Here is a 22,360-nt window from a genome sequence, read left to right on the forward strand (position 1 = left end):
TGAAATATTGCTTATTATTGTTGGTTACTGATGATGTACGAGTTTTTGCTGTACAAGCTGGCGGTTGTTAGAATAGGACGACAGAAGGAAGGACGAGGTTTTTTGCCCGTTTCGGTAACGCTGTTCCGTTCTAGGACGCCACTGCCTTATGCCGAAAATAACCGTTCATTGAATATTTATAGGGGAATTAAACATGATGTTTTGAATCAGATGGGCTGGATCGACTGGCAATGACCCTGACCTTATCGAAGCAGAAGCAGAAATTTTGGAAAAAAGCAGATAACTGATTATACGTAGACTATTTTAACGTAGTTTTCAAAAAAAAAACGACAAAATCTTAATATATTTAAATTTCCTTCATCTATTATAAATAAGCTTAAGCTCTGTGCATTTTATGTTTTCTTCCTAAAAATAAATCAGTTTAAAATTCGAAATTAATATTTCCTTCATTCTGATTAATCGTTCTATTCCTGACAAAAATTGTTTTTAACCTCCGGCGCCTTCACCTTTTTGAGATTTTTTGTATATCTTTGCGTTATACATTTTCTCCATCCTATAATAATTGAATTACACTTCCAATTATATTATATTATATATATTCAATGAACTATACTTAAGCATTGTACACTAAACTGTATCAAACACAAATATCTTCAAGCTCCGGCGCATTCGCCATTTTAGATAACAAATCTTCCTATGCTTTCTCCAATCGTCGGTTTAAATTTATTGAGCGTTTAATATGTTTAGCTATTATAATTATCATTATTGTCCTCCAGAAAAAAATTTGCTCTTTGGACTGGCGCATTCGCCAATTTATATTTTTAAGAAAAATTAACCGCAACTATTTTTACTGTTATTTTGTAGAACTTTTAAGTATATACAAAACGTAGTTGCCTGGTTCGATTAAGCTTTAAATTCTACGTAAAAACTGATAGTTTCAGTAGCTTATCATGATTTTTCCGAAGTTATGAGTAATTTCCCAAGACTCATAACAGATATTTGTATAATTATTTTGAGGAACGTTGGGCATTGAATTCTACATATATACCGATCATTTGATTCTTTTATGTTCTACTTTTCCCGTTTTAGTGAGTTTTAGTGAAAATAAAAGACAAATTTAATTAAAACTATTTATTACGAAACTGATATTTTTGTAATTATTTTCTAGAATCTCAACTATATAGAAAATTTGTATTTTAACCTATCAAATAGTTTGTTTTGCTTGCCTATCTATATTATTCTTTAAGGTATATATGTTCAATCTCGAGTGCGGCTCGATTTTTTAACATTTTTTCAGGGCAATAAATGGTCAAAAATTTTGAGTCACCAAATGGCCTCAATGTTTCATATTTGCTAAATATGGCGGTGAAAAAAACATATAAACCATTATTTTTAGAGTATATCAATTATTTTTTAAAATATAAGTAAAAATCGAATTTAAAAAATTTTCAGCAAAAACGACCTCCGGGTCATATTTCTTCAAATTTTCAAGATTGTGCAAAAATGACATTACCATCTTATTTAGCATCCAATTTTACATAAGTAGTGATATTTTAAACTATTTATCCCCATTAGAATCGGAGTTATAAAGAAAAGTTAAAAAATGGCCAAAAATCGCAATTTTTCCTGAGTATATATATGGAAAAATTGTAAAAAAATTTTTGGCTTCCAAATGAGGTGAAATTTCCATATTCTATGATGATTGTGGTGAGAAAATCGAGAATAGCATTATTTTTCATGTTAGGCTAATAGTTTTTGAGATATAAGCAAAATTGTGATTAATAAGTAACTAGCGCAAAATGTATTTAGTCCATAATTTGTCAAAACCACCAAACATTCAGCCAAGCTAACCATACTATCTTATTAAGTACTTAATTTTATATATGTACTGGGCATTTCGGAGATTTATCTTGTTTAGGTTCATAGTTATAAGGAAAAAATTAAATTAATTACCCAAAACTATTTATAGATCAATAGATATTTTTATTGTTATTTTATAGAAGTTTTACGAATGCACAAAATATAATTATACTATCTTATTGAGAATTAAATTCTTCGTAAACTATGATATTTTCACCGATATATCGTGGACTTTTTAAGAGTTATGCAATTATGTAGAAGAATAATCAGCCAAAACTATTTATAACTGAACAGATATTTTTGTAGTTATTTTCTAGAATTTTTAGTTATCTTCATAGTATAATTATACCGTCTTATTAAGAACTTAATTATAGATAAATAGTGTTATTTTTCACTACCATATCATCGGCTTTTCCAGAGTTATAAAAAAGAACAGATGAAAAATTAACATCAACTGTATTTAGTTGAACAGATATATTTTATCATCAATATTTAGAAATGTTAGTTATACATATAATATAATTATATAATCTTATTAGGCATTGAATACTATATAGGAACTGTGGTTTTCACTATTATATCATAGGCTTTTCCAGAATTATAAAAAAGAATGTATTAAGAATTTGCCATAACTATTTATAGTTGAATAGACATTTTTATCAATAATCTTTAAAACTTTTAGTTATGCACGTATTATATTCATGTTGTCTTATTGTGCCTTAAATTCTAAATCAATAATGATATTTTCATTTAGATATCGTAAGATTATCTGGTGTAACAAAAAGGAATATAAGAAAAATTTGCGAAAATTATTTATACCTGAATAAATATTTTTATCGTTATTATCTAAAATTTTTAGTTCGCTTGTTGGGCTTATTAAGAAAAAAAAACTAATAGAAGAAGAATTAACCAAAACCATTTGTAACTGATACCCAATATAATTATATCATATTTTTAAGTATTGAATTCTCATAATGTTTTATTAATATATATTTCATTCATATATATTAAGATTTTCGAGTGTTTTAATATAAAATAGAGTAAACATTTTGAAAAACTATTTATCGCTATACAAATATTTTTCTCGTTATTTTGAAGAATTTTAAATGTGACAATTTTGACTTTTTAACAAACTCACTTGTATTTACCAAATGGCATCTTATAGCGCATCTATTTATATATATACTTTTGTCATTGGCCATTTATTTAAAGTAGACTTTAGTGGTAAGTTTTTTAGAAGTAAATCAAACTAGCATATAAAATATTATCGTTTTATTAATTAAAAATTAAATTTCACAAAAAAAATAATATCGTTTCAACATTAAATACTTATTTTATACCATTGACTATAAGTTATATACACGGGGGACGTTTGGTGTTTTTTATCGAAAACAAATCTTTGGCAGGACTTGCGCTCCTTACGTACGTATCGACAAAATAATTAAATGATTAGACTAACTATAGGCGAATATATGCAACCGAACATGCGTCCGCGGCATTCAATTAAACGATTTCGTCAAAGATTCGTTTTCAAAAACGTGGTCGGACTGACTGGCTGGCTGGTTGCCTCTAGGCAACCCGGCTTACTTCCTGTACGAGTCGTATTTGGGTGTGTTGAACTGAGGTCGCCTCTGTTGAAGGGAGATGTTGATTTCTTCGGGTGACCTGAACACCTGACCCAATGCAGCTTGCGGCTTGAAAGTGCTTGATTGGACTGGTTGGTAGCGTTGCACGTTAGCCACACGAACCTATAAACAAGGGTTTTTATAAACGACTATATAATATACGTTAATGTATAATGCCCGGCGCATTCGCCATTATTCGGGTTGTCGCACTGCTATATTACCTGGCGTATTCACCATTCTATAAATAATGGAATATAAATACTTATACTTACAGAGTGTTGATGTTGAACTGGGGCATCATCATCGTCAAATTTTGGCCTGTAAGCTTCGGGGAAGTACCTGTCAGAATATTTCAAGCTGATATTGGGTTTTTGTTGATATTCTTGAAGATTGACTGGTTTATACAGATAATCGTTGACAAAATGATAGTCCGATGATTTTTCGCAGATGTTATCGCCACCAGGAGGCATACAAATCAATTGAATCTGAAATAATATTTATTAGCGACGTTTCGAACGGTTTCGACGATATTACCTGATGGAATGTGAAACCTTCTGGGCATATCCAAGAATGCTTGGCGTTCTCGTGACAATAGTGGAAGATCTCGCAGCCCAAATCCTGATCCGCGTAGTAACCGGTCTTCTTACCGTTGCACTGGAACTTAGACTGAGGCAGGAGTTCGGTCAGTCTGTCTGGTTGTTCTTCCTCCTTGTCGTCCTCCTCCTCTTCCTCCTCCAGCTTGTTCTGTCGAAGCGAGCGTTCCAAATTAATAAATTGTAGCTAAGAAAAGAGGATCTCACCCTTACAGGACCTGCAGGTCTTCTGAAATCGTTGGAGTTCGGACTGGCGAAGTATTTGGGGGTTGCGGTGGCGAAAGCTTTCAAGGGGGTGGTCTTGACGGGTACGGGATAGTTGGGCACGGCGTACGTCGCCTGACCCTGGGTGGATTCAGGGTTGCTGTCCTTGTATTCGACCTCTTCGTATGCTACCTATACGATAAAAGATGTGGTATAGTGGTAATTTTTGGAAAAAGCTTAGATGGAGCTTACGGTAGGTCTGAATGTCTTCCTGGTAGCACCGAAGCCGTGGTTTTGGAGGTACCTCAGTTCGTCGGATTTAAGCTGGGTATACCCGGGAATACCGGGAGTCACGCCTCGCGCATCGGGCAAACAGGACACCGCCGTTAGGAACAGCAGGAATGTTGCTATGTAAATCTTCATACTGAAAGTAAAACGTCATTATCATATTTTTGTTGATGCTTGAGTTACAGATGGAATTTTAGTTAAAAAAAACAAATTCGGGCTTGCAAGTAAGTACTAGTATGTCTCCGCCTTTTGACGAAATTATAGGCTATTCATTAATAATTTCATAAAAGAATACTTGAATCTTTTTGGCGTTCATTATTAATATTGTTCTCCCTGTTTTTCCATACTTTTTATCAGGTATTTTATCTTACGTAAGCTCCAATGGGGTGAGAGGGAGAACTAATTCTTTCTTTTCTTACATAAGGCGTGAGGGAGTCATAGAGTGGTAAAACATGTCTTACGTTATAAATGAAAGTGTCACAACTAAGATATCGTTAAATTGTCTAGTCAGAAACATCGTATCGGTAGATTAGACATCTGTTAATGATATAATCCTGAAAAATTAGCGTTTTTTTTATCAGTATCATGTATTTACCCCACGGAATACGCGTCAAATTCGAGCCCAAGCCTAATCTAAATGATTAAAGTTGTTATGAGTGATTTCGAATGTTTTGTGGTCGAACGGAATTAGAGGAACATTCTTGCTCTATATAAGCTACTTCTATATAAGCAAATCGTTTTGTAGTATATACTGATACCTGATACCAGGTTTTACAATGTTAGCGAAGCACCATCTGTTCATCGACAATAAGACTAGCTAATACAAATAAGTAAGAAATAATGTAGAATCTGTATCTGCGACTCCAAAATGAGAAGCGACTCACAAATCGATCAAAATTCGGGTGATCATCCTCAGACGCGTAAAATAATAAACTCATGTCATTGTTATAACCTTTTGAACCAATTGTTTCCAAAAATTCCCGAAAAAGAACCCAGGTTACAAAAGAAAACATCACATTGTACCAAGAAAACGCTCAACATCTACCTTATTTAGCATATTTAGCTCCGGTTGATTTCTGATTCTTCCCATACATCGAAAAATATGTCGTGATATGTGCTATATGGTACATATACTTGTATATTGGTTCAAAACTTTCATGCTGGTTGACAACACTGCTTCTGTGTAGATAATTCCACGTGTATGTATCGCCCGGATTGTATGCCAAGTCTCGTAGGTTATATTTACTGTGTTATACGCTTTGTTCTACCACAGTTCAAACAAGCGATCGGTGAAATTGTGCGACAATATCGCGGTATTCAGTTGATCCTGTGATTCATATCACTGGCCGGAGTACTACAAATGTATAGTCTATGCAAAGTTACTTTGTACATACGTTACATAAATTTGTGTCATCAAAAAGTCGTAATATTGGCGCATCATCTCTGAATTTTAATTCAGTTTGGCTTTGACATACAACAAAATTCTAATCTAATGAAAATAATTGAACAAAAATGTTATCAAATATAATTTATACCGCCTATTAAAAATGATCGAAATGAATGGGTTCGACGCGACAATGAAAAAGCTGAATCGTTCGCAGAATATTTAGCTAACATTTTTCGGCCTAATGATATAGAATCTACCATGGATACATCTCCTATTTATCAACCCGATGTAGATCTAAATCTAATTTCTCCACTGGATGTTGCCATTGAAGTTGATAACCTCAATCCTAAAAAGGCATCTGGTATAGATGGCATTTCACCTGGATTATTGAAAGAACTGCCACGAAAAGCAATCATCATGTTGACATATATATTTAATGCCTGTTTAAGGCTGAAGCATGTCCCGGAATGCTTTAAAGTTGCACAAATAATTATGCTCAAAAAACCTGACAAACCTGCAGAACAAGTCGAATCGTACAGGCCTATTTCGGTACTACCTGCAATATCAAAGCTATTTGAGAAGCTGATATATAAACGTGTTAAACATTTGGTAACAATACCAGATTTCCAGTTTGGTTTTCGAAATCACCATTCAACTATCGATCAAGTGCACAGAGTAACTGCGGCTATTGAAAGAGCGTTTGAAGAAAAGAAATACTGCCCTGCAATATTCCTGGATGTCTCACAAGCTTTTGATCGGGTTTGGCATTTGGGATTAATCTGTAAGATGAGCAAATTATTACCGCGTAACTATTGTCAATTGCTGGAGTCATATTTATTCGGAAGAAAATTTAGAGTATCGCACGAAAAGGCGTTCTCGACATTTAAAAATATCTCGGCTGGAGTTCCACAAGGTAGCGTCTTAGGACCTCTCCTGTATCTGCTCTACACTGCTGACATTCCAACAACAAAAGAAACACTTCTTGAAACCTTTGCTGATGACACAGTTATTATGGCAAAAGATATATCTCTGCCTAGGGCAATAGAAAAAGTGCAAGTGGCAGTCAACAAAATCTACAAATAGACAAAAGATTGGAAAATTCAACTTAATAGCTCCAAATCTGTCCACGTTAATTTTGCATTAAGGCGAAATAATAAAAACTTAATTATATCACTCAATGGATGCCCGATTCCTCAAGCAGAATCAGCAAAATACCTTGGAATCCATCTTGACGGTAGATTAAATTGGAAGCATCACGTTAGACAAAAAGCAAAACACATTAGAACCAAAATAAAACAACTATACTGGTTAGTCGGAAGATACTCCCAACTTGATCTAAAATCAAAGAGGTTGATCTATAATACAATTATAAAGCCAATTTGGACCTATGGGGTGCAAATATGGGGTTGCACTAAATATTCAAATCAGTTAGTCATACAGCGCTGTCAAAACAAGATTCTTCGATTGATTACCAATGCCTATCGCTATGTAACCAATGAAGAACTGCACGATGACCTGGAAATCAAATGGATTTGCGAAGTTGTGCAGGATTTCGTCTTGAAACACGAAAGAAGATTACTAAATCATTCTAACGTGGAAGCAATACAACTGCTGGACAGCGCACAGGATGTCAGGAGACTGAAACGAACAAAACCATACGAACTTGTGTGAACATTTAGTGTGTATTATTAGTGTAAACTATAGCTATAAGTTAATAATTAATAAATAATTATAATTTTATATTTGAGGAATACATACTGATGTATTTTCTCGTACTCGTCTTGCTTGCTAATTAATCCAAGCACATAGGAAAAGTAGTAATAAATTAATTGTATTAATAATAATAATTAAGATTGTACTAAGCGTATCTAATAAAGATGTTATTAAAAAAAATATATAATTTATTCTAACATTATAGTACGTCTAAAAACTACAGTTAATTATACAGCCATAATAGTTTATAGGTTAGAGTTCTAACCTCTTATTACTATTGCTTTCAAGAATTTTGCATATGTCTGACAACCGGCGACTTCGACAGGCTCATTCGTTTACGCGTTCGATCTAATTAGACAGCTTTGTCTCTCTTTTTAACTGGAATAAAATGAGAAGAAAAGTATTGTCTGGTTCTGAAACGAAATTACAAATTGCGACAGACAATACATTAAATATCTTGATGACGTATGTACAAAAAAACTTTGAATAGACTATATAACTCGACATCGTCAATGATGAAGTTCTATGACCACTATATTGCAACCAAACACTGCAGTATTCCGAGATGTTAATGAACCCCATTGACACAACCAACACGGTTCAATCTTGGTTTGAGGAACATTAGGATATCATCAAACATTTTCCCTCGACTTAATTGAACTATTATAGAGAGCTTTAGAATAGTGAGTGAGGAGTAAATTTCATCTCCGACATCATTGAAGGAAATGGCGGATGTTCTGGCACAGGAATGGGACAATATTCCGGTGGAAACACTGTACGAATCTATTTCACCAAGAATTGCAGATGTTTTAAGAGCAAATGATCAACTGAGACTATACATTTTGTTAATAAGTAAATATTATGTGTATGTCAAGTGTTCGTATTATTTTGTTCATTCCTTGTATATCTATCTTGTATGGTAATATGGTATTTGTTACTGAAGGATTAACAATTATTTCGAGAAACATTACGCCACAGCTATTGATCATGATATTCGCGTTTATACGAGAGCAAACCCGCCGCATAAACACCGGCATAGCGTAATAATTACGATCGCTTTTCAACAAAAATGCAAGCAACAGTGAATGTCGAGGGATTGAGCAATCTCGCCGAGGTAATAACAATAAACTTCAGCCGCCTCGCGGGTTGCGATCCGACGCCGAGCGCCGAATTCGACAAAAAAATCCATCTCGAAGGCGAAATGAATCCCTTCGAATAGGAAAAAGCTCGGCGTGAGTCTTTTTATGCAACGCCAACGTCGGTCTCGAGGTTATGTAAAGCGCGTTTACGAAATCGACTCATGCCTTATCTAATTTCAAGAATGTGTCCGACCGAAAGACTTACACGTCACGCTTCATAACTGCAACGTTTTTTATGGGCGGACAGTGGCGGAAGTAAGAGTCCCGTGCTTTTTATCTGTCCTCGGCTATTATCCAATATGTGTTACGTCTCGAATTTTTCGCGATACCCACAAAATTGAAAGCTTATACGATCGGAATTATGCGATTTTCCTCAGATGCAATATAGAGTAAGTCGACTGGTTTACAGGAAACAATATTGGACCTCAAAATAGCTCGAACACTCGCACACTCATATGGTATCGTCCTACATCCTACAAAGAACAAGGAGAACGTAGATTTTCTAGAAGTTTTATACCAAAGCTATTGTGCAATAATATTTTTCTTACATCTCACATTAACAGGTCAGTTGAAAAGTCACCGGGCTGACACATAGATGATCCTCATATATAAATTTGACAGCTGTAAGATCATTAATTTGTGAATTATAGCATTTTGAGTGAAGTAACTTTTGTTTATATGTATTTTCTTATGTAAATATTGCTCTTTGAAGGGAAAAAAACACAGTTGGAGCACAAGCTTGGCTTGATGCCGAGTTTCCGGACACTGCCCCAGGAAAATGAACCATCAAGGATTGGTATGCTAAGTTTAGACGTAGGGAAATGAGCACCGAAGATGGTGAACGTAGTGGACGCCCAAAAGAATACCGACGAAAACATTTTAAAAATCCACAAAATGATTTTGAATGACTGTTAATTGAAATTGAATGAAATAGCAGACACTCTAAAGATATCAATCGTGTATATTATATTATTCACGAATATTTGGGTATGAGAAAGCTCTGTGCAATGTAGGTGCCGCGCGAGCTCACTTTTGACCAAAAACAACGACGAGTTGATGATTCGAAGCAATGTTTGAAGATGATCAAGCGTAATAAACCCGAGTTTTTGCGTCGATATGTGACAATGGATGAAACATTGCTCCATCATTTCACTCCGAAGTCCAATCGACAGTCATCCGAGTGGAGTGCACACGATGAACCCGCTCCAAAGCGTGGGGAAATGCAACAGTCGGCTGGCAAGTTCATGTCGTCTAAATTTTGGGATGAGCATGGAGTAATTTTCATTGACTACCTTGAAAAGGAAGAACCATCAACAGCGACTATTACACAGCGTTATTGGACCGTTTGAAGGACGAAATCGCCGAAAAAGGGCCGCATTTGAAGATAAAGAAAGTGCTGCTTCACCAAGACACTGCACCGTATCAGAAATCAGTGAAAACGATGGCAAAAATCCATGAATTGGGCTTCGAGTTCCTGATCCACCGTATTCTCCAGACCTGGCACCCAGCGACTATTTCCTGTTCTCAGATCTAAAGAGAATGCTCACTGGGACGAAATTTCCGTCGATAGAAGAGACCGAAACTGAGGCCTATTTTGAAGCAAAGGACAAATCGTACTACAAAAATGGTATCGAAAAGTTGGAGTGTAGCTGTTGTCAGTGTATCACCCTTGAAGGGAATTATGTTGAATAAAAAAAATAATTTTGCCAAAAAAAGTGTTTTACTATGGTAGGCCGGGAACTTTTCAATTGACCTGTTATATAACGAAACTGATTCAAGGAAGCAATTGGCAGTCGTGTTTTTTTTGTAAACGCTCTGTTAAGTTAACGGTCTGCCGTAATATGGCGCCATCATCTGTGTCGAAACCCCAATTACCGACAGTATGCATAGTGCACTCTAGTTGGCGGTTAGCTAACTAGAGGTCGTTATTATTATATAAATTGACCCGGACAGGCGGCGGCGTATTGGGTAACACTTTCGCGTACTGGATCTCGTACAGTTCCGATTTGGTACGTATTGATTTTTCTAGAAACGGACTGGTTTTATTGCAGGACGTGACATTTATCGCGCTAATAACATTTCGAAATAACATATGGTCATTGTTAATTGAATTGCCTCGTTGGTTATTCCTTTTCTAGTTCTTTATTAATTGATCGCTTGTTCGTCTTAAATGGTATGTCAAAAAAAATGTGTTCTCTTCGAGGTTATTAGCAATAACTAATAAATGATCACAATAAAAAGTTGAATAATTAATTAAAATTTTGGACATTAAAGCTTTATCGATAATTATAAAATAATCAATTTTGTCTATAAATAAAAGAAGACGAAATTCGATAGTGTCAAAGTATCTAACTTATGTCATATGTGATTATTTAGTCTAATTTTGTATCTAGATAATATCTAGAATGAACTAGAAATTACTAAAGATCACTGCTCTATAGAAAAATATACTATATCAACAAAATGAAATGAAAAATATGGATATATCAAGCCATAGTATAATCATGATATAATCTTCTTTACAGTAATGAACATCAACAAATTCTTTCATTATACATATTTTCATTTCATATATTTTAATGCATTTTTTGATATCATTAGCAAACCAACATACAAAAAGTAATGTTTTCAATTTATAACCATTCAAACCATTTATTTTATATAGTTTCAAGGTCAACCAGATTTTTCTAATCTCGACAACCGTAGCTGCATTCTCTTTGAAATGGTGGGTCTAGGGTTGAGAACAGATGTTTTTCACAGACTATACTGCGTAGTAACTTTGACAAGCCTGATGGTATTGTCACAAAGGGCTATATTCACGAAAAATATTATTTTTTGTACATACGACCCTTACAAAGCATAACAATTGTACTAGCTGTAATTTAAACCAATATATACATAAGAAAAAGAGAAACAAAATAATTTATAATAAGTGACAGAGACATATACATTTCAACATATGCATGGAGTATATTACTAGGAATATATGTAGAAGTACAGTAAGGTCTAGAGGTAAATATCTGTGAACTGAAGAACAAATACTGAAACTGAGAATGAATAAAGAGAACGCAATAGGAAAAACAGAGGAATAAAGGATACATTTATATAAACAAACAAAATATTCGATGCAAATAAAGGATTGTTAAAAAGTTACAAGAATAAAAATATATAAACCACTTATAAATACAGTAATAATGTATGGTCTACAGTTAAAACCAGTAACTATGATTAGCGAAGACTGTCAGTGAGGCTAATACATAGCGACACCATCTGTTGCAAATCCATGCGAATTTTCGACAGTACGGCACGACAGCAGATAGGCCTCGTCTTAGAAGACAACGGACGTCTCGTAATGCTGAAAGTGGGGCTCTGGTGCGCGATAGGATTGCAGAGTCTCCAGAAACATCACTTCAAAGACCCAGTGGTTCCCAGTTACAGATTTCTGCACGCAGTTTAAGACGAACTTTTAAAAGTTATTTGAAAATATTCCCGTACAAAATTCATTAGTCCAAAAACTGCTACCGAGAGATCCTGATCAATGAGTTGAGTACAATAATACAATCCTAAGGCTGTCTGGTGAAATTGAAGATTATTCGTCTAAATTGATAATGAGCGATGCAGCCCATTTTCTTCTCAGTGGCCACGTCAATAAACAGAACAGTCAGTTTTGGGGAACACAGAATCATCAATTAATTCATATAACATCATTGCATCCACTAAAAACAACTTTATGGTGCAGTTCATGTTGAAAACATCCTTGGTCCCTTTTTTTTTAATGACCGAGGTGTTGCAGTTACTGTTACTGCTGAACGGTACCAAGATATGAATCGAAATTTTCTTGTGCCTAAAATGAAAGAACAAGGACTAAAGAACATGTGGTTTCAGCAAGAAGTAGCGATTTAGCATGGCCAGCCAGATCTAAGACTTTCTTATGGGGTTTTTTAAAATCAAAAGTTTATATGAATAAGCTCTAAACGATTCAACATCTTAAGGACAATATTCGTGACGAAATTGAAGAAATTCAGCCTCAGATGTTGCAGGATGTCATGATAAATGCCATAAAAAGAGTCGAAAGTTACATAGCGAATCGCGGTCTCCATTTAGCCGATATAATTTAGGCAATCAAAATGGTAGCGGGACTTTTTCCCCCAAGTTGTATAATATCACTCTGAGGGAGGATGAAATACGAAAAAAATCATCAAGAAAACGGCGTGGAGGAAATATCCCATTAATAAAACAAGAATTTCCACACGGCAAATAATCGAGTATGAAATGAAGGAAGGAAAAATGTCCATGGAAGTATTAGGACAGTTCATTCACCGTTACAAAACATTCAGTGTTAACACACGATCTTAAATTCACCTAGGAAACATTACATAGTCCATGTAATTCATAATTAATTAAATTACAGCTAAAATTTAAATAGATTTTTTGTTGTCGCAGTCGTAATCCAATTACGCCGAATCGCATTTCAAAAAACGCGAAAGATTTAATTGTTCCTTGTTGTTATTTGCACAATATCTGACCCACATCCTACAGCGAGAAATATTATCGCTAATTATATTACATATCTGTGTAAATTGTTTGCGAGAGGACTTTTACTTCTGAACTGGGGGTTTGATTTGAAACGAAAGCGGCCGAAATGTTATGTCGAACGATGCACTTTCTGGATTTTTTTCCTTTTCGTTTTTCTAGAGCTGTAAGTGAAAGGCCTACGGCTTGGTGGCGGATTGGGAGACTAACGTTATTGTTCTATCGAGAACAATGCCTCGATGATTGTATTGGAGATCGGCCTGGTTATTATGATGCATAGGACGAAGCTATTTTGTGATTTTTAGTATTCTAAGGTCGCGATTTTTCGTCCTGGCTAGCTTGTAACCTTTCGAAGAGAAAAATCGCGCAATATCATTAATGGTACAAGCTAATTTTAAGAAAATGTCACAGAGATTTTAATATAACCTCAATAAGATTATTTTTATATAATAATTTTAATAAAAAATGGGATATTAAATAAGTTATTGTTAATTCTTAAGAGAAAGTGTCTCTAGGATAGTCACACTTCGTTGACTACAGCCAGACAAAATAACTCATAATTATTTTAGTAGCATTCTTTTTAAATGCTGCAAATGAAAAAGATTATATTAAATAAGTTTATGCAGCTTTTCAACAGACAGTATCATCAGGAATGGATGTATTAGATATATGAGTTAGTTTTTATAGATTTCATTATCTAAGACACTACAGTATCTGTATTTGGGTTGTTCGATATTCATAAGTAAGAATGCTTTGAGATAATTATGTAGGTATTTAGAGTTCTTATAGAAGTGTTTCGACTGGAACTAGCGCTACTTTATTTACCATGCCGACTCCCAATCAACATGAAGTTTCACGTAGATTGGGAAATTCCCTACAACTTGGCAACGCTGTACATTATCGTTATCTTATCCCTCTGGCGGATCTCTCTTTTCGAAGCCTGAAGTAAAAATAACGAAAAGCAGCCGTCGCCTGTTACCTAAACGGTACCTGGTCTCTACTTATACGAAATAGTCTCCAATTTCTCGCTTCCTCCTGTTAAAGGGGATCGGTTTCCATCCCATTATGTCCGTTTCGATAATCTGGTAAATCGCGCGGTATTTCGTTCGTTTCCAAAACTTTCCTCGATAGAATCTCGTCCCATTTTACGCACCCGACGTCTCCGTATGATACCGACTTTCCTTTCTCTCTCGGATGAAAAAGTAAAAGTGTATCGGTAATTTCCCCGGGAGGGGACGCCGGCGATTTTTCTTTCTCGTGATATATCTCGACGTTTTTGCGAACATTTTACTCGATCGGTGAAAGCCGAACCACATGGCAAAAGAAAAAATCAACGGACGCCAAATCAGGCATGTCGCACGGCAATACCGTTGCACAATATGTATCGGTCAGAGTCGAATTATCGGTCCGTCTCGGTTCAGTAGACGCGACGAAGAGAGAGACTGAGACAGAAAGTCTTTGTTCGGAGATAAAACGCGACCTTGAGGATGCCGATCGCAATTTGGAAAAGGGTGGGAAGGCTTTTGTGTTTTCCTCGCCGTTTTTTGGAAAAAAACACGGCCTTGCCGTGCCGGGTGAACGAGCAATTGGTCGCGGCGTTCAACGGACAAGGATGTAGAGGACGTGCCGCTGGATCTGCGTTCAATCTTCCTTGTTCTGTTTGCTGATTCATTTCGTTATTAATCGAAATTCTTTCACGAATACGTGTTACAAAAAATGTTTTTGGCGCTCTTAACAAACCCAGAACAAAGAACGGAATAAATCATAGGAAAGAAATGAAAGAGGATTATTCGTTTATTGTATTGAGGCTTTTAACCCGCAATTTTGGTTCCTAACAACTTATGAACTTTATTAAACAATTTAATGAATGTACATGTTATGCTAGACGACTAATTTCTTATGTACATGTTACTTATTTCTTGTCGCGCTTCCTATTCTTCAGTAAAGCTAAACAAAGCAAAACTTTGAATAAGAATGAGAAAATAGAAGATGAAATTATATAGAATTATATAGAATGATTTTTTGAGTGATAAAACTCATATTAAATTGTATTAGAATTTATGATCTTTAAGATAACATATGTGTAATTTTCCGATAATGCAGTTATCGCTGTATATCTCAAAAACTGATGGTTGTATAAAAAATCTAGCAGAGTACCATTCGATTTTACACGAAATTATTTATAGTTATTGCAATTTTTATAATCTCATAATCATTTGAAAGGGAACAGAAGGAAAAAGACGTGAAAATGGTAAAAGAAAGCGTAAAATACAATAAAATGTGATATATAACTCTCAAAATATATGTATTTTAGGACGAAATAAACTGAAAATCGTTCTAAAATGCTTTGAATTTTGATATATGCAGATCCACTAACTTCTTGAAAATACAAATTTCATTGTATATTTAAGTTTATTCAAGTATATTCAAGTTGTACAATAAAATCAATCCAGTTCAACGTAAAGTTCGTTATAAGACCTGTAATTTTCATAACTCTTTAATAATTTGAACAAGAATAACAATAAATGTTATGAAAATTTCAAAAAATCTCAAATTTTCTCCATTATTGACAGAAAAGGTGCTATTTTATTATGTAACCATCAAAATAGACGTAATTTGATATTAAAAAAAACGAATTCAGTAGAAGTTGTTTTAAAACGTATGCTTTTTAAGGTATGTGACATAATTTACTCATATTCTGGAAATCTAAAAACTAAAAGTTGAAGAATAATTATTATACTACCATGTGAATCAGTGTAAAATTCTTTATAATCCCTACCATTTTCATTAACCTGGGATTATTTGAGAGGAAATGGTTGCAAAAAATCTTAAAAACAGCAACTAATATATCGAAAACACGCAAAGTTTTTCAATTATTCTATCTATTTCTTTAAAATCGTAATGATTACGTTTATTTAGATAAGATGGAATGGAAAATGGATGTCAATGAATTCTTATTATTTTATTACATACAGGTGAGAAGTTAATAAATGCAATACATTATTTTACCTAAGTAACCTCTATTAAATGAACAATACAAACAAAATTGTAATAAGATAGATATAGGCATTAGATCTCAATTAAATTAAATGAAAGATCTATCAAAGAGAAGCAAAACCAAGCAGAAGTTTGTTTGAGTCTTATAATAATGTGGTAGTTGCTTAAAATTTCGCTGGAAGGAATGTATAAAATAGAAAAGGAAAGAACTGGAGTTATAATGGGAAAATGTATTGGTTAATTGGAAGAAAATCATAATTATCAGTACATAATAAACTGCCATTATAGAAGCAAGCATACGGAATACTATACAAGTTTTCTAGAACAAAGTTCTGCAAAGTTTTGCAGGTACAGGTGCACCTAGATAACAGGTCAATTGAAAAGTCCACTGCCTACCATAGTAAAACACATTTTTTTGGCAAAATTATTTTTTTATTCAACATAATTCCCTTCAAGGATGATACAGTGATTATAGTGACCCTCCAACTTTTCGATAGCATTTTTGTAGTACGATTTATCCTTTGCTTCAAAATAGGCCTCAGTTTCGGCGATCACCTCTTTATTCGACGAAAACTTCGTCCCAGTGAGCATTCTTTTGAGATCTGCGAACAGGAAATAGTGAGATCTGGAGAATACTGTGGATAAGCAAGCAATTCCAAGCCCAATTCATGGATTTTTGACACGATGCATTATCTTGGTGAAACAACACTTTCTTTTTCTTCAAATGCGGCCGTTTTTCAACAATTTGGTCCTTCAAATGGTCCAATAACGCTATGTAATAGTCGCTGTTGATGGTCCTTCCTTTTCCAAGGTAGTCAATGAAAATTATTCCATGCGCATCCCAAAATACAAACGCCATAACCTTGCCAGTCGTGTGCAGTCCACTCGGATGACTATCAATTGGACTTCGGAGTGAAATGATGGAGCCATGTTTCGTCCATTGTCACATATCGATGCAAAAATTCGGATTTATTACGCTTGATCATCTTCAAACCCTACTCCGAATCATCAACTCGTCGTTGTTTTTGGTCAAAAGTGAGCTACCGCGGCACCCACTTTGCACAGAGCCTTCTCATACCCAAATATTCGTAAATGATATGATGTACACACTCAGTTGATATCTTTAGAATATCTGTTATTTCATTCAGTTTCAATTTACGGTCATTCAAAATCATTTTGTGGATTTCTTAATGTTGTTTTCGTCGGTAACAACCCCTTTTGGGCGTCCACTGCGTCTTCGGTGCGCATTTCACCACGTCTAAACTTAACATACCAATCCTTGATGGTTGAATTTCATGGCCAGTGTCCGGAAACATCAAGCCAAGTTTTTGCTTCAACTGTATTTTTCCCATCAGAAAGCAATATTTTATCAACACGCAAAATTCCTTTTTATCCTTTTTTTTCACAATAACAAAAGTTGCTTCACTCAAAATGTTATAATTCACAAACTATTGATCCGGCAGCTGTCAAATTTATACACGCATCTTTCGAGGGTTAGGGCTAACTTATTATTTACATCAAGATCTTCAGATACCAACTGCTACCCAGGAAATCAAAAGAATTTGAAGGAGAACAAGAGGACAGATTCCACTCCTCATGTCAAAATCAAAGTATTGCAAATCTTGGATAATATTAGTACAGGGCTTAGGCTCAAAAGAATCAAAGCATTGATCTTATTTAGTGTAATGTAGTGAGGTGTATTTAATAGAAAAAAACAGCAGTGTCAAAACACAAGCATTATTACACCAGGGGCTAAGATAGAGGTAGGTAAGATAGGTCCTCCTAGTTATCCAAGAACAGCTAGTAAAAATGTAATAAATACATTTAAAGAAATATATTTAAATTGATGAATTAATCTTCTGAGAAGGTCGAAATCAAAAGTTTGACGCCCTCTCCGACCTCCCAGTTAGAAATATGACCAAAACAATCGAAAATATTTTGATATATTGGCGCTTGCGGCACCATTTTGAATCGAGAACCAACCACACAATGTTTATTGCATAAAAACGACTACGAAATAAATATTATGTCATTCGGAATGTTAATCGACCGCACAATAAAAGAGAATAATCCTCTGCGTCGTGGAATGGCCACGACATTGACCCATGATTTTTCCCATGGGTCAAGGAAAGCCGCCTTCGCCATTTTCGCAAACCCGCTCGTGTTTCAGAACTTGCGTAACCCCCATCAATGAATATTCAACGATAACCGACCGTATTCATGTAACTTTCTACGGGATAATTAGATTCATTGAGCAATTGGCCGAAAATCGGACGCAACGGCGCTTCCACCCGAATAACGAAAGAAAGAAAAAAACGACGACAACAACAAGAAATCGAAATGTATATGCTATCAGATCGCAGAAAGCCCGTCAGCCGAGAGTTTCACTTGGATCGGGGAACAGGTGTTCGACACGCTCAGGTAGCCGAGATCGGCGCTTCTTATATTTTTCATTATGTTTTCATGTCGAATTTCACTTCTCGGGTTCGGGCGAAAGAGAGTTTGTGTGCCAGCTCACCATAAAATCGATATTAGCAACGTTTTACAATACTTAATTATGTTTCTCCGATCCGAAGAAACGCCGCACAATTGCGGAAAGCCCTTAAAAAATCCCAGAAAAACTATAATCTACTTTTATAGACGTATAAAAACATTGTACATAATGTAATAACATTCATTTTTAAAGAATTACATTAACTTTTTTGGTTCGGAAATATTTCTTCACAAATTTTGACATTCAGACAAGTATTTACGTTGATATAAGACATTTTTCGACTAATACAATCTCAGTAGCCGAGGAAGCCATCTTGTTTTTGAAATATTAACGTGATAGCAATACTGATATATTGCGAAAATGTAATTACAGTCATTGTTTTATGTATTAGTTATGTAAACAGACAGAATTATCAAAATTGGATTGAGGACTATTCTCAAGAACTTCACCGGGTGTCATTACACTGATCAAGTCACTCATCACTTATTTAGTTGTAAACGAAGCTAGTCAAATGCCATTCCTCCAAGATCCTTATGATGGACATATGTGTTTTGACCCAGTGACACATAAATTTTAAAAAACCAAGAAGATTTTGGCAAACTTATCGTTGAAGCAGATATTTCTCAAACTCACAAAGATCCCAATCAAGGAAGCACACCACCAATTATATATTTGTTTATTAATAAAAACGTATACTGTCCAATCAACCTATCAATTTTCCACGAACTGGATCTCTAATCTTAGCAAGGACATCCAAATCATATCACATATTGAAATCCCAAATCACATATCTCCCCAGGTAACTAATCAGAGGAATAGTTAATCAGAAAATAATAGACTATTGTTCCAGAAGACGGGGAACTGAAGTATGCTTTAGAAACCTGGGGAACCATAATCCTCAATCTTGAGTCTTCACACCCTGGCAAAATCCATCCATCTACCGTCAATCAACTTTCTGAGTTCATTCATCTATATTTGCACACCACAAGTCGAATAACAAAGCTTACAATAAAATCTGGCTTCTTTACATATTTTTCAAGATATATTTTCAGTGTTACTTTGCTGATTCCATAGGTAGCCTCCATAATTATTTCATCATCAATATCAAATAGATAAAGCTCGTGATTATATAGAAAATTAATTTGGTATGAAAGAAGGAAATATTACAGGTTAAGTATTGCACGAGTTACAATATTGACAAATTCTTTGAATAATTACCAATATGTACTACCAACAAGAACTACATGATGAAATCTGGAATCTGAAAAATGGGTCTAGAAGTCATCCTGTATTTATAGTTAAAATATGAAGTAAGATTACTAAAACTCACAGAAAATCACAACATTGAATGAACTAAATCACATGGACTTGTATGGTATATATAGTATATTCAAAGTTTTTTTGTACATGCGTCATCAAGATGTTTAATGTGTTGCCTGCTGCAATTTGTAAATTTGTTTCATAATCAGACAATATATATTCCTCCTCAATTTATTCTGACGGCCTGTACCTACAGTCATTCCTAGATGATAATAGACCTATACACACTTCCAAAAAGGTTCAATCATCAGATTTGAGGAACATCAAACCTTAATCAAACATCTTTCCTGGCCGGTACAATCGCCAGACCTCAACATAGTTGACCCGTTATGGGAGGGTTTGTAGCAATGAGTGAGGAGTAAATGTCCATCTCAAACTTCTTCAAGAAGGGACAATATTCCGTTGGAAACGATTCAGACATTCTACGAATCTATTCCACAAAGCATCAGAAAGCTCAATGTCTTGTTATGTTCAATGTTCCTTTGCTGGCTTCAAAGACAGACATCATCGTTGCCTCGTTGAACTCCCAATAGACGAAACACAAGATTATATAAACATTTTTGGGGAATTTTGTGAAAGAAAATATTGTAGGTTATGTAGTCGCTTTTTTTGGATTATCAACATTATTCACGCCTGATTGGATCCACGCTATTTCTCCTGCAATACGGTCGAATCGGCCGTCGATACCGTGTATATCGCAAACGACGAAAAACAACAGCTGCTTTTTAGCGTCCGAATTGTCGAGCAACTTGGCAAACATTACGCGCATAATATCTCATTTTAATCGCGTTACTTCACGAGAAGTCGCGTTGCCCAAGCGGTTTTAATTAAACGAAAGAAAGTCCAGTTTTATTAAACATTCATCGGCGATAACGTAACGCGTTTCAGTTGCAAAACGAGGCTGCATTGCCTGTCCGTTCGAAATTCGACAAATATGCGTCGGTTTTCCTAGCGTGGAACAACGTTTTTCGGTGCTGTACGTGGGCGCCGTATTGTTCCCTTTTTCTACCTACTGCCTGCTAGTAGTTTTTGCCGGGTATTCATTAATTTTTAGATATATTTTACACATAATATAATTATACCATCTTGTTGAGCATTAAATTCTACACATATACTAGTATTTTCACTAAAATAACATAGATTTTTCAAGAGTTATAAAAAATAATAAAAGAAAAATTGGCGAAAACTTTTTATAGCTGAGCAGACATTTTTATCATTTTTTTGTAGAATTTTTAGATATACATATAAAATAATCATACCGTTTTATTGGGCATTAAATTCTCCGTAAACATTGGTATTTTCGTTAAGATATCGTAGACCTTTCTAGAGTTATAAAGAAGAATAAAAGAAAAATTGGCGAAAACTTTCTAGCTGGGCAGACATTTTTATGATGCTTTTCTATTACTTTTAAATATATACATAATGTAATTATACCATCTTGTTTAGCATTTAATACTATATAAACATTGGTATTTTCGTTAAGATATCGTAGACCTTTCTAGAGTTATAAAAAAGAATAAAAGAAAAATTGGCGAAAACTTTTTATAGCTGAGCAGACATTTTTATGATGCTTTTCTATTACTTTTAAATATATACAAAAATCGCGATTTTCCCATAGTATATATATGGAAAAAATGTAAAAAAAGTTTAGATCTTCAAACAGGCTAAAACTTTCATTTCTGGTCAAAAATATGACGGGAAAAACAATATGATTATTGTTTTCGGCATAGAGTGAATAGTTTTTGAGATATCCGTAAAATATGGGTTCATACAATTTTCTTGTAAAAAGACGTTTGCACCAAATATCGCTAAACTTTCAAATTTACATCAAATATAATGCTACCATATTGTTAAGTATGTATTTTTAACCAAGTAGTACAATTTACATTAATCTGTCTTTGATTAAACTAGAGTTATAAAGAAAAGTCTGAAAATGGCCAAAAATCGCGATTTTCCCTGAGTATATATATGGAAAAAATGTAAAAAAAGTTTAGATCTTCAAACAGGCTAAAACTTTCATTTCTGGTCAAAAATATGACGGGAAAAACAATATGATTATTGTTTTCGGCATAGAGTGAATAGTTTTTGAGATATCCGTAAAATATGGATTCATACAATTTTCTTGTAAAAAGACGTTTGCACCAAATATCGCTAAACTTTCAAATTTACATCAAATATAATGCTACCATATTGTTAAGTATGTATTT

The 22,360-nt window shown here is 34.5% G+C and overlaps 2 protein-coding genes across 3 annotated transcripts in view; one reads left to right on the forward strand and one right to left on the reverse strand.

Annotated features, from left to right (window-relative positions):
* wech (tripartite motif containing 71 protein wech) overlaps positions 1 to 22,360 on the forward strand; it is a 155,422-nt gene that overhangs the window by 97,442 nt on the left and 35,620 nt on the right. The gene's annotated exons all lie outside the window — the stretch shown is intronic.
* The window catches only part of Cpap1-g (cuticular protein analogous to peritrophins 1-G), a 29,264-nt gene continuing 10,021 nt past the window's right edge, over positions 3,118 to 22,360 (reverse strand). The window contains exons 2-6 of one of the 2 annotated variants that reach the window (XM_076412972.1): positions 4,535 to 4,706; positions 4,292 to 4,474; positions 4,020 to 4,229; positions 3,758 to 3,970; positions 3,118 to 3,608 (exon numbers count right to left, since the gene is read on the reverse strand). In XM_076412972.1, coding sequence (XP_076269087.1) covers positions 3,444 to 3,608; positions 3,758 to 3,970; positions 4,020 to 4,229; positions 4,292 to 4,474; positions 4,535 to 4,705 — 942 coding nt within the window. In that variant the 5' untranslated portion in view covers position 4,706 and the 3' untranslated portion in view covers positions 3,118 to 3,443. Of the gene's footprint in view, positions 3,609 to 3,757; positions 3,971 to 4,019; positions 4,230 to 4,285; positions 4,475 to 4,534; positions 4,707 to 22,360 lie in introns of both variants that reach the window. The other variant, XM_076412971.1, reaches the window with a different exon arrangement.

The sequence above is a fragment of the Rhynchophorus ferrugineus genome, unplaced genomic scaffold, assembly GCF_030347505.1.
Source record: "Rhynchophorus ferrugineus isolate W39M unplaced genomic scaffold, kcgeb_rfMv2 rfM8, whole genome shotgun sequence".
Lineage (NCBI taxonomy): Eukaryota > Metazoa > Arthropoda > Insecta > Coleoptera > Curculionidae > Rhynchophorus > Rhynchophorus ferrugineus.